This window comes from Manis pentadactyla, chromosome 15 (assembly GCF_030020395.1).
Source record: "Manis pentadactyla isolate mManPen7 chromosome 15, mManPen7.hap1, whole genome shotgun sequence".
Lineage (NCBI taxonomy): Eukaryota > Metazoa > Chordata > Mammalia > Pholidota > Manidae > Manis > Manis pentadactyla.
In genome coordinates, this window is record NC_080033.1 from 56,400,328 (window position 1) to 56,418,760 (window position 18,433).

Below are 18,433 nucleotides of genomic sequence, written 5' to 3' on the forward strand. Positions count from 1 at the left end.
AAAATCAAGGGGCTTTGCTCTGAACTGAGGTTTTTCCATCTTGGTACTATAACAGACATTTTCGGGCTGGGTGATTTTGTTTTTGGCGTGGGGGCTTCTTGAGCATTGGAGGTTGTTTGGAAGCATTCCTATTCTCTGCCCATAAGATGCCTGTCATTCTCTAATTATGACAACCAAAAATGTCCCCAGGCATTGCAAAATGCCCCCTGGGACGCAAAATTTCCCAGGCACAATTGGGAACCATTGCTCTAAATTGTTAATTACTTTGGTAAAGATTAATTGTTAGGTTTTCCTTTCCCAAGGAAATTGAAATGTGAAGGATAGGGAAAAAGCCTACAAAACCCACAGTAATGAATCATCTATTAGTATAAGTTTAGTTCTAGGTATCTTAGGGGAAAAGGTGCTGAAAGCATCTAATAGTCTCTGAAAAGGGTTTGGAATGTTATATGGCCTGAGGTCTCAGTTCAACAAGGCCAGTGGTAGAGATCATAAAAATACTGATAAATAGTCTGTTAAACTAGTTCTTTGTGTGTATTTATGTTTTTTATTATGAAGTTTTAAATTTTCATATACATGGTATATTATACATATGTGAGGAAGTTGGGGTTCCTATGGCCAGGATCCTTGCTGAACTTAAACCACTGATGATGTAACTGGCCTGTTGCTAGGCTACTGCTTCCACACATTTAGGCAATAAGCTATAATTGCACTACATAGAGAGCTTGGCCCAGTGCTCTGGGCTCAACCTACTGCCGGGAGAACAAGCCAGGTAATAAACCCTTTCACCCCAAAGAACATTTTGCTGTCAATTTCTTGGTCACATTGAATCCATAGTGAACTTGCCTGGGGCTGAAACCCATTGGCAAGACAGTTGGCTTAGTCGGCAATATTTATTGCTGATCAAGGAAAGAGACTGGCTGCCGTTATGGGAGGGGTGCTTCAGCGGGCTGACCCTGTGAATGGGGAGATAGTGGATCATGCCCCAATGGGTATGTGGTCTGAGGTGAATTGCCTCCTAGAGGACTGGGCCCCACCCCAAGACTGGAGGCAAGTGGAGGTGACACCTGAGGCTGTAGGGGTAGCCCTTGGTATAGTAAGTTGGTCTTTTGAAAAGCAGAGTGCCCGTGAGGCAGCGGGGACTGTGGGTTGGCTGCTTCTCACAGTATTAAAAAGGTCTACAGAGGAGACCCAAGGAATGGTGGCATGAGAATGCAAGCTGCAAACTTCTGTGGATTCCCTGAAGAAAGAAATAACATTGATGCGAGAGGAGGCAGCATGAGAACACCGGCAGCAAGGTGCCATTGAAGAGGTAAAAAATTCCTTTCAGAACAGGAAGGCAGCACTGCCAGGTGTTCTGAAGGAGGAAGAGGCCATCAAGGAAAAGGACAAACTCCTGAGGGAAGCACAGGTGGCAGTGGCACGAGAACATCAGCTGTGAAGCATTGAGGTGAAGCTAAGAGACCTTCTGAAGACTGAGGCAGCATTGCTGCGAGGCCCAGTAGAAAAGGTAAAGGTTGTAGCAGAGGAGGCACTCGGGGGAGGAGAGAGAAAGGTGCCATTAGCCCTGGAAATGGAGGAGCTGGGGAAGGAGGAAGGGGTGGTGCCAGAGGCACTGGCGCCTCCTGTATTGAAAGCATGCCCAGTGGTTGTAAAGAAAATAAAGACCCAGTAGCTGAAAGTTCCCCAAAGAGAGGAGCAGCCCCCTCCCCAGGTTGTGGAGCACTCTATGGGCCGCCCCTATACTCAGGCTAAGCTGGTGGATTTGGGCTCCTGGTTTGGGCAGAAGCTCTCGAAGTCAATATCAGCTTGGCTCCTGAATCTGTGGGACTTAGGGGTGGATGGGATTGTTCTGTCGGGATCAGAGATGGGGAAGCTGTCTTCCCTGACAGTGCAGCCCACCTTGAGGCAGTGATTACAAAGTGCACATCAGACCCCAGAGAGTCACTCCCTCCTCGATTAGCTTATGGCTGCACTTCGTGCTGTGTGGCCCAATCCGGGTGATCTACCATCCTTTCCTGTTAGATGGCAGACTTATGCTGAGCTCCAACAGGTGTTATGAGAGCTAGGCATAAGAAATGCCAACCATAGTCCAGAGAATTATTGGCCCAGATACACTGGTTAGAAGGAAAGTCTGCCTCTGATGTAGCCCAGTGGTTACATCAGCATTTGTTGTATGCGGGTCAAAAGACAATGTGGGCTGTAGCCCATCGGTGGGGTTTGCCTTTGACCTTTGAAGAAGTTAGTAGAGCCCGGCAGGAGTGTGTTGTTGCTCCAAAAGGGACTTACACCGAGTTCCACAGCAACATGGCACAATAGCTAAGGGGCCTATGCCCCTCATCAGGTGGCGGATAGACTATATTGGGCCTCTACTTGTGTCAGAAGGATATCAGTGTGCTATGACGTGTGTGGACACAGCTACTGGACTTCTGGTTGCTTTTCCTACCCATTGTGCAGACCAACAGAAGACCGAAAGAGGCCTGGAGCGTCTCTTTGCTGCCTATGGTCGACCACAGGTAATTGAGAGTGATCAGGGCACCCATTTTACTGGACATACACTGCAAGAATGGGTGCAACAGCTGGGAATCAAATGGAAGTTTCATGTGCCATATAATCCTACTGCAGCAGGCATGATAGAGAGGCACAATGGCTTGTTAAAATCCAGACTAAGTCTGCGGGGATGGTCAGTCTGCTTATGGACTCTGCTACGGCATTTGAATGAGAGACCCCAAAAGGGAGCCCTGAGCCCCATAGACATGTTAACACATATGGCTGCCTCCCCTATACAACTGCAAGTACAAACCAAGGAAGAATCACTGAAGCTGAGGTTCGGCCACCAGAATAACATCTTGCTGCCAGCACCAACTGCACTGAACCCCGGAGACTCCATTGAGTGGACACGGACTTGGACCTTTCAACACACGGACTAACAATGGCTGGCTCTCCTGGCACCTTGGGTACAAGGCCTCCTGTGTATTCCTGGAATAACAGCAGAGTGGCTGCCAAAGGTCACAGTAGTATATTCTGAACGGCCAGAAGGTAGGAGCATCTTACTGGGAAGTTTTGTTTTATCATTATGGACAGTGCATGCACCTCCAGTAGCACTATATATAGACCCTTAAGTAACCCCCACGGGGAAAGGAGTAAAAGTATTGTATACTAGACCTGGAAGGGACCCTTTTCCTGCTACCATCCTATCACAGGACCACTCTCTTTCATGCATCCTACCTGATGGACAAGATTTGCCTATGTTGGTGTCATTAAAACATGTGTCTTATCGCCCCTAAAGTCTTTGTGGATTGTGAACTTCCTCTGGCTTGAGGATTATTAAAATTTTTGTTACCTGTATCAAAATCTTGTCGTATCTTTATTTTTGTTATTATCTCTTAAGTTGTTATCCTCTGTTGGTATTGTGGAATCTGGTTACAGTGCTCCAGCTTCCTTGCACAGGGACCATCGCAGAAGATTGAAAGCATGCAGGTTGTAAGGCGAGAATCCTGGAGGGGTGGAGTGTCGGGAAGTTGGGGTTCCTATGGCCAGGATCCTCACTGAACTTAAACCACCTGATGATGTAACTGGCCTGTTGCCAGGCTACTGCTTCCACACCTTTAGGCAATAAGCTATTATTGCGCTATATAGAGAGCTCGGCCCAGTGCTCTGGGCAGAGGCAGAGATGCTAGTGCTTGATTTACTGCCGGGAGAACAAGCCGGGTAATAAACCCTTTCACCCCAAAGAACGTTTTGCTGTCAATTTCTTTGGTCACATTGAACCCATAGCGAACTTGCCTGGGGCTGAAACCCATTGGTAAGACAATATATTATCTTACAACTTGTATTTTCCACTCAACTGTTTTGAGCTCACTCTATATTGATATCCATATAAATACAGTTCATTTATTTCAGCTGCTATGATGTAATAAATACAGTTAATTTATTCATTGTCTTATTGCTAGACATTTAAATTGTTTTCAATTTTTAGCTATTAGAAATAGTGCTACAGTGAACACAGACTGGTTTTTTAAATGCACGTTTCAAACAGGGTTGGTTTCCTAGCTGTTTTTGAAGCCCTTAGGCTTTTTCTTCACTCTCCCTTTTCTCCTGTGCTGATAGGATTTGACTCACGTGGCCGTGGAAAACAAAGCAAAATTGGAAATGAAGCCCTTCTCCAGCCAAAGCCTCTTGGAATTAGAGCAGCACCAAACTCTTCTTGTGGAAGGCCGGGAGCAGAAGCTGCTGGTCCTACAGCTGATGGCTGTTCTCTGTGAGAGAATGTCTGAGCAGATATTCACAAACATCACTCAGGTCAGTGCTGCCACTTTCCAGGCCCCACCTAATAGCCTATTTTGTTTTCTTTATTTTCTTTCCAAAAAAAGTGTTCAAAAATGTTGTTCAGAGTGTGGTTTAATGGTACCTGCATCAGTGTTACCTGGAATGTTGATTAAACTTGCCAATTCCTGAGCCCACACCAGACCCAACAGGATCAACCTCTCAAAGGTCCTGGGCATCGGCATGTTTAACAAGCTCCTGAGGTGATTCTCATGCACATAAAATCTTGAGAACTGTTTTAAGTATTTATATGTTATATCACAGTAGTTTTCAAGTTTGGGGGCGAATTAAATTGTCTGGGATCTTTTTCAGAATATTGATGCTCAGCTCACTTTTAGAGATTCTGTTTAGAGGCTGGGCATCTGTGTTTTTTTAGAGCTCCATGGATTTTAATTTGTATCAAAAGTTGAAAATGATGAGAAACCCAAATTTGAAAAAAAATCACTAATGATAATAAGATCACTTTGAATTTTATAGGTCTTCTAACTCATAGCTTATCTCCATTAACAGCCTGTGAAATTGTAATATACCTTAAAAATGCTTCCATTGTAGTGTAACTGAATCAGCACCTGAATTTTATTAGCTCACATAAAATAAAAATTGTCTATTTTACCAGCTTTTTTAAAAAGTAGGAAATAAAAATAATAAAGCATAGGCAGTATAGTGGTCATATTTTACCACTTTACCAGAATTAGTTGTTGCTTGGTTGGTGAATAGTCAGTTGTAAGATGGTATGATTGTCACGGTTTAATCTGATTCTCCAGCTCTTTGTATGGTCTTCATTGTCATCTGCCTTCGGGTGTTGCTAAGCAGCATTTCACTATAACCCCTGCTGAGAAAATTTGCAGCTGTCTGTCAGCTTTGACTTATTGTGCCCATTTGATGAGAATTATGTTCATTATTTCTGTCCTCCTATTCCTTCCATTCACTGACCCTGTGTTACTCAGTAGGGTGATATGTTTCTCCTGTATTTATATCAGCTCCCTAAAGCTTTTCACCCAGACCTTATGTTTTTGTCTCAGGATGCTAGTTGGAAGGGGAAATGGTCTGAAAACTGATATGACTTGAGCTTTCACACTTATCTCCCTTTATTCCTAATTAGGGAACAATGGTTTTAGGCTGATTCAAAAGTGATTCCTCCCATTAAATTATTCTTCAGCTAAGGATAAAATGTATCAGAACAAAAAGAACCAGAAAAATACTAAATTGCATTTAGTATTATTGCTAATGACATTTTTGTTATGTTATTTTGAATTACATAGTTTATATGTAATAAATGTTATAAGTAATTTTGTTAATGTCACTAGGAAACAAGATTTTCAGTATAAGAAAAAGAACTATAAATATAAATTTGAGTTCAAAGAATTTGAGTTCAAAACCTGTAATACTGCATTTCAATTGGAAATATTAGTATAAACTTAGTATGTTAATTAATTTAACTTGTATGTTTTTACATATTTGAAGTAGCTCACATTCACTGTAATTCTTCAAATTTCACATGTTATCAGAAACATGAATAAGTTTCTGATATTCTTCAAGTTTCTTAAACTTCTCTTTTGAAGATGATGTTATATCATATATAGGTTGATAATCACATTTACAGGAGAGTCAACTTTTCTTTCTCCTTTTTTCCCCTAATATTTTCTACATTGGAGAAGTTGTTGATGTCAAAGGGTGACAATTTGTTTAACATATATTGTAGATTGGGTTCCCTAGAAAGAACCCAACTTCTGAGAGACAGATTAGCATGCAAAAAGTTTATTGGTGAGCACTCTTTAACACCTTTGGAAGAGGCGGAAGGGAAGGAAGCAGGATTGGGCAAAAGAGAAAGCTGGGCTATGAGATAGTCTCAACAAGGCCTTAGCCAAACTCACAGCAGGATCTGGAGCTGGGATGACTCTTCAGCAAGAGGGACTGGCTATTATATCCCCTGTCAATCAGAGGTTGGAGTGCTGGCTGCCCCAGGAAAGAGGTATGTCCCTGGAACAGGTGGATCTCTTCAACAAAGGTAATTCAGGAACAGGACCAATAGCTGAGAGTGGTCATCTGACAGCCTCCACCCCCAGCAGGTGGGAAAATCTTGGTAGCACATCCCAGAGCCCACTACATCATCAGTAATATATTTGTACAAAGGTTTGTCTTTGAATAATTTCCTTATTCTTTGATGTAGTCAAGATAATGAGGTACACTGAACTGTTACTCTTGCACCATTTTGTGTGTAATATTTTGTCATTGTGCCAAATTAGTCCTGAGCAAATAAATTTAAAAAGGAATTTTTTTAAATTAAAAAACTAGTGAGAATGTTTGATATTTTGCTCTGGGCTATGGTTACATGAGTGTAAAAAATAAATAAATAAAAAGGAATTTCTAAAGTTCATATCCCATAATTAAATAACTCAGTAATTTGTTAAAAGAGCACTGCACACTGTCTCTAACTGAAGTTTTAGTGATAGGATGGCATCATCTCTACCTTCCCATTGTGTATTTGGTAACAGTTACAAATTTATGTTTGGTAAATGTGTTCTAAGTCAGTATTTTCATTCAGTATACTCCAGTAATTCACTGAAGCCTGAACTTCATTATGTAATTGTTGGAAGCAAAAAAAAAAAAAAAAAGAGTGATATTGAAGTTTTTGATTTAATGTTCACTTACCAAGTTTTAAAATGTACAGAGAAGGAATAAGGAATTCCCAATTAACAAAAACCATGTTTCCTAGCTCAATCCACTCTCAGTGTCAAGGAGCAGTGACAACCGAAGAGCAGTAAGCATCCTCTGTGCCAGAGTGTGGTTTCTAAAAACTATTTCCTACTGAAAGAACACAAAGCTCACTGGACTAAAGATTAATTTGAGGCCATGGACAGGAATTTTATATTCAGGGCATCTTGTGCCTGAAGAGAAGTATCTGAGATGAATGGGGTCATGTCAGTAACACTCAGGAGCTGACCTGAAGGGGCTCCCCTTGGCCATAGATGGGGCATTTTGAGCATTAAGCAAAATAATGCCTTCAGTGGGTTGAAGCACATCAAAGTTACAAAATCCGAGTCCTTCCCAAAAAATCCTTTGTAGGACATCTTTGGAGGTTGCTAGGGCATCGACTCATTTTGTGAATTGATTAATAAAGGAAAGGAATGAAGCATGTATCTTCACCTTCCTGTGGGAACTGTACTTCAGTGTAGGAGTAGATGAAGGAAAATTTTTCATTGTACAAGAAACACAGCTAAAAATTTCAAAAATAGAACTAGAAATTTACATTTTGCACTCCCCTAATGATCTAATGGGTTTTGGTAACAATCATCAATGTCTGCCAAAACCACTGTGGGTGCAGTACAGTGAATGTAATTGGGCCAGATACACTGAACCAACTGTTCCTTTTTCCTCCCAGCATTTTATTAAGAAAACTTTCAAATTTGAATTTTATAGTGAATACCTATACATGTAGGTTCTCTTATTAGCATTTTATTCTAGTTAACCCTTGAATAACAGGTTTAAGCTCTGTGGGTCCACTTATATGTGAATTTTTTTCAATAAGTTTATTGGAAAATGTTTTGGAGATTTGAGACAACTTGAAAAACTCAATATAGCCTAGAAATATCAAAAAAGTTAAGAAAAGCTTTTGTTTTGAATGCATATATGTAGGTACTTGTCTATTTTGTCATTTACTATCATAAAATCAACAGTAAGGTATTAGTTGTTCAAGGATCAGCTATCCTTGCTTTGTCACATATAAAACATAAAATGTCATGTGTCTATCCCTCTCATTTTTGATGAATTTCAGGGTTAATGCAGATATCAGTGTATGTCCCCCTAAATATTTCAGCATGGACTGATTGATCTTAATTTCACCATAAGTAGACAAGCAGACATTATGTTCCTCCTGATAAAATGTAGTAAGAATATGCAGCATCTCCTAGGAAGAGCTCTTACCAAAAACAACAAAGAATAAAAAACAAAATCCCTGAAATGTGAACCTGAATGTAATCAAGGAAACTCAGGATAGAGGAGCAAGTCAATGCCACGAGGAAACAATCGGTCAGATCCAGAATGTAGGAGATTCTACAGTACAAATGACCCAGTTTCTTCACCAAATGGATGGCATGAAAAAGGAGCAGGGCTGTCATAGCTTAAGAGACTTAAGGGACTTAAGAGGCGTACCAACTAAATGCAGTGTGTGGGGAAAAGGTGGCCATTCCTGCAGTGTCTGGGTTCTCCTGGCAGATGCGATGCTTCAGTACATCTGTGGTCAGGCCATTTGTCTGGCTTGTGAGGCCACCTGTTCAGATATATGGTGTCGAAGGTTGCAATGCCACTGCTCTTTATTCTGGTACATCTGAACAGAACAAATTGGGACAAGCAGAAAAGAAATTGTTGAGAGTAGCACAAATCTGGAAGGAACCTAAAATGGCTGCTTCTATATGAATCTCTATGTAGAGCATTCCATTAAAGTGAAAAGCCTAAATGACGTGACAGCCCAAGAGAAGTTTTTTTGCCTCACGTTCAACCTGATCAGTCTGCTTGCTGAAAATGGTTGCTTGACCAACACCCCTGGAGTCATCTCTGCCCTTTCTGCTATGATGAGTGTCCACTGTGGAGAAGTACCTTGCACAGTTACCACTGCATCTCCTTAGATGAAACCACTCTTTCTGAATTAAAAATGGTTCTACAGAGCTTCCTAAGTAAAGGCCAAGTACTGAAAGTAGAAGTTAAGATTGACCCATCAATTGTAGGTGGAATGCTTCTCTGTACTGGAGAGAAATATGTTGACATGTCTGCAAAAACAAGATTCAGAAGCTGAGCAGCACAATGTGGGAAGTTTTCAGAAAAAGTTGATTTTCTGTCAGTGAAAATTCTTAAACTTGGAGCAACAATAAAATGCTTCCTGAACAGGAAGAAAAAATGCAATGTATGGATCCTGATTTGAACAAACCAATTGTATGGAGAGATTTTTGTAACAGTCATGGACTGAGTATTAGAGGACATAAGGAATTTCTATTGGGTATAATCATAGGATAGTTATGTTAAAAAATTCTTATTTGTTAGAAATGCATATTGAAGTATTATGGGTGAGAATTAAAAATTGAGTGAAGTCTGTTGGCAGATGGCGTATTAGTATGTGAGATGATGCAGGGGAATGAGGCATGTAGTGGTACGACACAGAGCCCTGTACCAGCTCCTGAGTTATTTTATTCCCTAAATATGTATTGGCGGTATTCTGTGTGCCATGTACTCTGTTACTTAGCAGGGTCACAGCAGTGAACAAGACTGACACATATCTGTGCTCTAATGGAGTTACATTCACATAAGGGGAGAGAGACAATAAGCAAGAAAAACACCTAATGTGTTAGAGGGTGATGAGTACTAGGGAGAAGAACCAAACAAGGGAAGGGTATATAAAGGGAGTGGGGCAAATAGCGTAGTACGGAGAGCCTTACTGGGAAAGTGACTTTTGAGCAAAGATCTGAAAGCAGGAAAGGAGGCGGCCATTGAGATTAGAGGGAGCATGTCTGGAGTGTGGAGGGACCAGCAAGGGGGCCAATGTAAATGGAGAGGAAGGAGCAAGATTCCCTTTCTTCTGCCCTTTTAGAAAACTGTCATTCTCCGCCCCTTTCTGTATTTGGATCACAGTCTTTGGAAGAGCAAAAATGGTTCTGTATGATGTTTGCTTTTTTCTAATGTTAAATATTTTTCACATAAGTAGCACATGCTCATTGTAAAAACATTTAAACAGCATAGAAGTGCAAATTAAAAAAAATAGGGACTCCTGATTAAAAATGGTGTATTGAACACCTGTGCTTGTCTGCTCCTTCCAGAAACCATAGGGACCAACACAGCAGGAGAGGAGACAGTAAATGAAAGAGAATAACAGCATTTGGAAACTGGAAAATAGTAGCTGATTTAGCAACTTTAGAAAATGGGAAGCTAAGTGCCTTCATGGGAGAAGTCAAGAAGAAAAACACTATACCCCAAATTTTTTGAAATTTTTAAGCAAAAAATGAAGCAAGTTGCTTCTCATGTCAGAATATGAAGAGTGGTGGCACTAGACAAACTCTAAAGATGGAGCCGAGTTTGGAGCTTAAAACAGGTTGAAAGGCCCTACAAGGCTCAGTAGATCCCTTGATTCCTTCCTGAACTCTGTATAACCACCTCCTCTCCCCAGCAAAAACTGGAGGTTTATTCTTTTTTTTTTTTATTAAGGTGTCATTGATAAACAATGTTATGAAGGTTTCCCATGAGCAACATTGTGGTTACAACATTCATCCATATTATCAAGTCCCCCACACCCCACTGCAGTCACTGTCTTTCAGTGTAGTAAGATGCTAGAGAGTCACTACTTGTCTTCTCTGTGCTACACTGTCTTTTCTGTGACCTCCCTACACTGTGTGTGCTAATCATAATGCCCCTTAATCTCCTCCTCCCTCCCTCCCCACCGACCTTCCCCAAACCCTTCCCTTTGGTAACAGCTAGTCCCTTCTTGGAAGTGTATTCTTAAAAGAGATTGACCCCAAGAGAATCTGAACTTGGGTATAGTAGCAAACTGAAAAACTGGAGTATTAAGTTGATGTCTACATACTCAACAGTGAGGCCACAACCCCCTTCCACTCAGTTGCCAGAATGTGGGCAGCAGGTTTATACAACCACATAGGATTATTGTGAGGATCAAATGAGTTAATACCTGTAATGTGTTTAGAATGGTACCTGGGAAAGAGTAAATGCTTAACATTACTATTAAAATTGAACAGCTAAATAATTCAAAGTGGTTGCCTCTGCAGAGTCAGAATCAGATGGGGCAGAATGGGGCAGGGCACCTCTATTTGTCATTATAAACTTCCAGGAATATTTGTCTTTTCAGTTTATGCATCTTTACAAAAATTTTTAGGCAAAAAGAAAGAGTCCCTACCTCTCCTGAACATATATAAATTGTAGACCAGGCTTCAGTTACGTACCTAACCTTGTGTTTGGCAGCCCCACCAAAATTACAGGAAATGAGTAGTAGGGGGAGGAGCTCTTGTCCTGGTACGGGGGTTTGGTTATTACAAGAAAGTGTGGGGGAAAGAGTGCTTCATAGATAACAGTAACAGCTGCTATCACATCACAGTTAACAGCTCCCAGGCTTTTTGGTTTTTTTTTTTTTTACATACATACAGAGAGAAATCCCTTTCTTAACAAAACTAGGGTCATACTACTTGTTTTGCAACATTTAAATATAGATACATGTATTTGTGGAGAGGAACTTAGGAAAAGAAGGCTAGATAATTCTATTCCAGTAATTTGTACATTTGTGCTGAAATAGAAGCTTCCTATAGTCAAGGAATCCTTTAAAAAAAACTCACCAGAGGCAAAGCAAGTGGCCCAAGATGGGAGATGCAGCGCTTTCTCTAGAAAGGGCCAATGTCCTTAACTTTTAGTATCAATAAAGTCTTAGGCTAGAGAGGGTGGTGAAAATTGCCATCCCCAGCATTGTTCATTTCAGTAAGGAGAACTCTTAAAACCTTTCTAGTTTCCTGCCTTGCTTCAAAAGACAAGTGTTAACAAGCCATTTTCCTGACTTAAACTTGCAATAAAGATTCTAGCATAGCATGTGATTTGCCAGAGGTAAACATGCAAGCTTGCATTGTATTTAGAGGCTTAAGACCTTTGTCAGCTGCCCCATTTTCAAAATGGTTTTTCCTTGTGGAGCCACTAATCCTAAATATGCGTGCATGTGTGCGCAAGTGTGTACATGTGTGCCTACACGTGCATGGGGATGCCTATGCTTTCTTTTGTTCAAAGGTGTTTCTGCTGAAGGTGATTAACCCAAGCACAGTTGAAATGATGCTGACCAGATCAGTCCATTTAAGGCTTAGTTGTTAGCCAAATGCCATGTAAAATCTTATATATAAATAATCTTAATCCTTTAAAAATATTTGATATAAAAATGACTGGGTCATTTGTACAGATTGTTTAAGGACACGGAGTTCTTGATAAAGTTGAATGCCTCTTCCCTCATTCTTTGCTTACTAGAATGAGACTGTGTAAGTAGGGTGGTGGGGTGGAAATCCTTGAGGAAACATTAGGAGAAGCAGATCTAGGACCCTCTACACTGATCAGAAAGTAACAGATCATTTTTCATTTCAATTTCCTGGCCAAATTTATGAAAGGTAGAAGGAGTTGAATTAGTGTATTAAAACATTTGGGGAAGTATATACAGGGTTCCTCATTTATTGACTGTCTGGCCTTAAGCAGATCACCTCTTTAAGTGTCAAATTCTTCATCTGAAAATGAGGACAAGAGTACCAAACTTCTTGAGCTGATACACAACCTCGGTGAGATTCTGCCTGTAAAACACTGAGCACCATGACTGCTATGCAGTAGCGTTTGTTCCTTTAGGTTCTTGCTATCATGATGCTGAGAAGGATGAACACATAAGATGTAAAGAGAATTTTGAGGTTTTGTTCTTCTCACCAGTTGTAAATTCCATTTCTTTGGTAGGTTGTGGACTTTGTAGCAGTAACGCTGCAGCGAGCATGTGCCAGCTTGGCCTGCCAGGCAGAGAGCACTGTGGAGTCGCAGACACTGAGCCTGTCCATGGGGCTGGTGGCTGTCATGCTTGGAGGAGCTGTTCAGGTGAGTTGCAGCCATGAGCCAAACTTGAATGGAGGAAGAAGAGAAGAGAAAAAACTCTTCCTTCCCTTCCACACCCTTGTGAGAAGTAAGAATGGATGTCACACATAGGAGAACCAGGATAAATAGGTCAGGTTGTTAATGTGAATTCTCTCCAAAGTAGAGGACAAGAAAATTGTGCCACTTCCACCTTGTCACCCCGTGGACTTCCCCATCAGAAAAGCGGGACCCTTTCTGACCTGGCACAGCTTGATTTGGAAACACTTGGCAGAGTGTTTTGCATCCATGGTGAATGCTAGGTTCTTTGGCCCTCACTGTAATGGCTCTCCAAAACTCAGTGTTTGTCCCTATGGCCATAGTCAGGTAAAAACCTTAATAACTTTCTGGTTGCTTAGGATTCCATCTGTTTTGAATAGCACAGGCTCTGTTGTTCAGCCCACATCATGTAACAGCTTAAAGCTTTATTTCTAGTACATGTATCTTTTACATACTTAATTAATTAATTTTTAATTTATTCACCCAAAATATATTTGTTGCTACTGATTATGTGCCAGATACTGAGCTACATTCTGGAAATACAGCAGTGAACAAAGCAGACATGGTCCCTATCCTTATGAAGTTTACAGCCAGCCACTGAGGAAGTCAAACATGTAATAACTATTCAAAAAATGTACTTAGAGCTGGTTGAATTGCCTCAAAAGACAAGTAGAGGGTACCAAGAGAACATAACATCTGATGTAGGCTGGAAGGGTTTCCAATGAGGGAGTATACATTTAAGTTAAGACTTGAATGATGAATAGGAGTTTGGGCAAGGGGGTGGTATAGGTGGAGGAAACCCTTCCAATTAAAGAAAACACCATGTAGGAAGGCTAGGAAGCAGGAAAGCTTGGTATACTTAAGATACTGATAGAAAGCCGGTGTAACTGAATGGTAGAGACCAAGGGTCAGTCAGAGTAGGTCCAGATAAGTTGGAAGGGTAGGCATGTGTGTTTGTGACTGGTTAATTACATACACATTAAGTTAGGACTGCAAGGAAGCAAACTAGGCTTAATGCAAATATAAAATCTGACCTGAAATCATGCTGGTCATAACTCTTAGTAATGAGCAGAGAACCTTCTGGAGTGGATATTTTGAGTTTGAGGATTTAAATTTGATACTGATTCTTGATATATTAGAATTTGTCTCTCTCTGGCATGTCCTGAAGGGGAAAAGGAACTTTATTTGGCCCTGTTGTTAATGTGAAGCCCATTTCTTGGTAGATTTACATAGCATTCTTAATTTTTATGTTTCTCATGCAGGTTGAAAACATCTTTGGTTCAGTTTCTAGAGTATAATATTCCTGCTGTTAGAACTGTCAAGGAGGAGTTCGCTGATAGAATAGTTTTTCTTAAATTGTACTTTTACTGGATTTAATTGGCCTAATTGATTTTTGTTTTTCTGGTTGAGTATTAATTTGAATAGTCTTTATTTATGTAAGTTGAAAGTGTTTTTTTTCTTTTCTGTTACTTAACACTTGTAATTTTAAATCAAATCCCAAATGGAAAATAAAACACAGAAATCTCCATTTCCCTGTCTATAGAAAGGGAGGCTGACTGTATAAATTCGTCATATTCTAAGAGAGACTCTCCCTGATGCAAGTATGTGTCCCTAACCCGTCCCTGCCCTTTTGTGAGCCGTCCTGACTCACTGGTTACATCCTGGGTTCCTCTGACTTTGCAGTTAGTTAAGTGAACATAAACACGACACCCATGTACTTTTGCCCTAGATCTATTCACTTTTTTTCTGTTTGATTCCTGGATTTATAAATGGCTGCTATAGTAATGGTCGGTTTTCTGTCTGTATTAGGAAAAAACAGCCTCAATTCTGAATTATGTTTTCAGATGACTTTTGTCAGACTGAAGTTTTTGTTTCAGTCTAGAGGATTATACTGTACCTATCCCTAATTAGGAGTCATTGTTTTAGTTAATGAATCTAACAGCATTTGAGCCTTTCTTTCTTTCCTTTCTAATCTATGTAATTAAAGCAATTACTAGAACTTAGTGTCTGGTAAGAGGAGTTAATTTAGAGAAAGTGTAGGTTTAAGATTGCTAGCAAGACAACTGTAATTCCAAACTCATTTTCTAAATTTCAGGCTTGGTCATCAGAAAAAGTATGATGTTGCTAACTTTCCTGTCCTCTTGGGAAGCAGTTACATCATGATGTTCTGGGGCCCGTTGGGTCTTCTCAAAAACACTGCTGCACAGAGTTAACCTGTGCTCTGAGGCTCAGGATGGTAGGGCTGGGATTTAAACATAAATTTTGAGATTTCATATCATATATTCTAAGAGTGTCACAGAGTGGACTCATTCAAAAAACATTTATGAAGTGTCTCTTTGCCTTCATGGAGTTTACCTTCTAGTGACTATGATTAATCTGATGAATTCTTAATTTTTTTAAAGAAAAGATTAATTTTTCTGTATCTTTGGTTCATCTTTATGTATAGCTCATTATAAAACAGGACATGCTGCATGCCAACTTAGAACAAAAGTAAAATACTACTTGGTAGTAAATTCAGTGACATAAGTAAAGACTCATCAGGACATAGAAATTGCTCTGCTGAATATCTGAAGAAACGTAGATGATAGACAGAAATGAGAACTCAAAGAGTAAATGTAAATATTTTCAGAATTAAGTTTTGGGTCAGCATTTTATTGCCAGAAGAGATGCTCAGATTTTTCCAAAGCAGTGATTTTTCCTGGAGCGCAGGGCAAGGGCAAGGCAGGATGAGGGTGTGCATGCCCCCGAGGAAGCCTTGTGAAGTCACGTCTGGGTCTTTTTCAGGGTACACGTGCCCTCCTCTGACTGTCACCTTGGTTCTCAGATACTTCCCCTTAGCTCTCTCCCACACCCACCACCCTCAGTCCCACCCCTACTAGTCTAATCCCCAGTTCTTAAGTTAAAAAACTTTCATAAATTTAGAACAACTCAGTCCAACTGGTTCACTCCTGATACCCTGAAAGAAACCATAGATGTGGGCTGACATAGCCTGCTTATTCCACTCCTAAAGCTTCCAGAAACTCTGGAAGAGAGGCAGCCAGGTAAAGGAACCTGTCGCTTACTTGTAGGCTGTTCCTTCAAGCCTTGGGGCTTTTACACAGAACTGGGAGATCTGGTTAGGAGATCTGTGCTGAGAAGCAGTGACTGGAGTAGGAAGAGGGCTTTATGATCAGTTCTCAATTTTGATAGTGGCCCTCAGGGACCCTTGAAAAATAATAATTACTTAGGGCTTCAGTTTTCTCATCACCCAGTTAAGTATTAATTTATATCTCAAATTTTTTGAGCATTAATGAACAAATAGTCAGCACTTACAGTTTTAGATTTCTCTGATTATCCTCATAGTGGGAAATCTCTAGACTTATGAAGCTGAAAGAATGCATAAGTTTAATAGCCTTATAAACACTTTGGTGCAGAATCCACCCACCTGCCCATGGTGATTAGAGAAGTCATAAGTTACATAAGATGGATCCCACAATGAATAAGAAGTTTGAAAACAGGGAGAAAAGATGGTTGGGTTTTTTTTTAAGTAGATTTTTTTTTTTTAGAGAAGTTTTAGGTTCCAGCAAAATGGAGCAGGAGGTACAGAGTGTGCACCCTCACATGCACAGCCTCCCCCACAACCAACACTCTGCACCAGAGGGGGGCATTTGTTATAGTCGGTGAACCTACATTGACAGGTCTTTATCACCCATGGTCTGTAGTTTACATAAGGGTTCACTCTTAGTGGTGTATGTACCCTCTATGGGTTTTGGCAAATGTATAATGACATCTATCCATCATTCTAGTATTATATGTAATAGTTTTACTGCCCTAAAAATCCTCTGCCTATTCATCCTTCCTGCTCCCAACCCCTGACAGCCACTGATATTTTTACTATCTCTACAGTTTTGCCTTTTCCAGAATGTTACATAGTTGGAGTCATATATTATATAACCATTTCAGACTGGTTTCTTTCACCTAGTAATATGCAAGCAGGTTTCCTCCCTGTCTTTTGTGGTTTGATAGCTCATTTCTTTAAAGTGTTGAATAATATTCCTTTGGATGTACCAAGTTATCCATTCACCTATTAAAAGGCATTTTCATTACTTTCAAGTTTTGGCAATTATGAATAAAGCTGCTATAAATATCTGTGTAGACATAAGTTTTCAACTCATTTGGTTAAATATCAAGGAACTCTATTGCCGGAGCATATGGTAAGAATATGTTTAGTTCTAAAAGAAACTGCCAAGCTGTTTTGCAAAAGCAGCTATACCATTTTGCATTTCCACCAGCAAGGAATAAGAGTTCCTTTTGCTTCACATCCTTACCAGCATTTGGTGTTATCAGTGTTTTTTATTTTAGTCATTTTAGTAGGTTTATAATGGTATTGCTTTAATTTGCAATTTGATTTCTAATTTACAATTCCCTGATGACATAAGATGTTGAGTATCTCTTCATATGCTGTATATCTGTATATTTTTTTGATGAGGTGTCTGTTCAGGTCTTTTGGCCGTTTTTTTGTCAGGTTGGTTTTCTTATCATTGAGTTTTAAGAGTTCTTTGTATATTGAATAACTGTCCTTTATCAGAGCCTTTATCAGATGTGTCTTTCGAAAATATTTTCTCCTGGGCTGTGGCTTTTCTTCCCTTTCTTTTGACATTGTCTTTCAAAGAGCATAAATTTTAATTTTAATAAAGTCTAGCTATCAGTGATTTGCTTGAATTCCTTTTCTTTGGTATTTTATTTAGAAAAGATACCCAAGGTCATCTATATCTTCTCTTATGTTATCTTGTAGGAGTTCTGTAGTTTTGCATTTTATATTTAGGTATATGATCCATTTTGAGTTATTTTTTTTAATGGTGTAAGGTCTGTGTAGATTCATTTTTGCATGTGAATGTCCAGTTGTCCCAGGACGATTTGTTGAAAAGTCTCTTTTCTCCACTGTACTGCCTTTGCTCCTTTGTCAAAAATCAGTTGACTCTATTTATGTAGGTTTATTTCTAGGTTCTGTATTCTGTTCCATTGGTCTATTTGTCTTGTTTTGTTTTAAAGAAATTGTTATATATAATAGAAGTGAAAAAGAGACCATATGTTGTAGATGCAAGTAGATATTCCCATTTCAGATGCTCAAAGAAAAAACAGAGGTCCATGAGTCACTAAGGCAGAGGAAGAGGCACCGAAATGAAGTCCAGCGTAGCGATAACTTTGGAAAAATTACTCTGAAATGTCTTTTCCAGTTCCACACAGGTTTCTGATAAAATTGACCTTTTTCTTAGATAACACATACCTTTACTTTAGACATATATGTTCTTTTCTCTCCTTAAGATATAGTAACATCGGAATGGTCAGTTATTTTATGCATGAATATCAGTTAACGTATGTTGTGGAGCTAGAAATTTTATCTTATGTCGATTTTGCATTAGTTTCTAATTGTTTAAACAAAGGAATCTGAGGAAAGTGTATGGTGAAATTCTACAGATACAAACCTGACATATAC

At 39.8% G+C, this 18,433-nt stretch overlaps 1 protein-coding gene across 7 annotated transcripts in view; it reads left to right on the plus strand.

Moving 5' to 3' along the window:
- The window catches only part of TANGO6 (transport and golgi organization 6 homolog), a 233,101-nt gene that overhangs the window by 57,016 nt on the left and 157,652 nt on the right, over positions 1-18,433 (plus strand). For all 7 annotated transcript variants that reach the window (XR_005027224.2, XR_008994011.1, XR_008994010.1 and 4 more), the window contains exons 11-12: positions 4,108-4,299; positions 12,790-12,924. Coding sequence is in view for 3 of the 7 variants with exons in the window: in XM_057492814.1 (XP_057348797.1) it covers positions 4,108-4,299; positions 12,790-12,924 (327 nt within the window). In the remaining 4 variants the exon portion in view is untranslated. The remainder of the gene's footprint in view (positions 1-4,107; positions 4,300-12,789; positions 12,925-18,433) is intronic.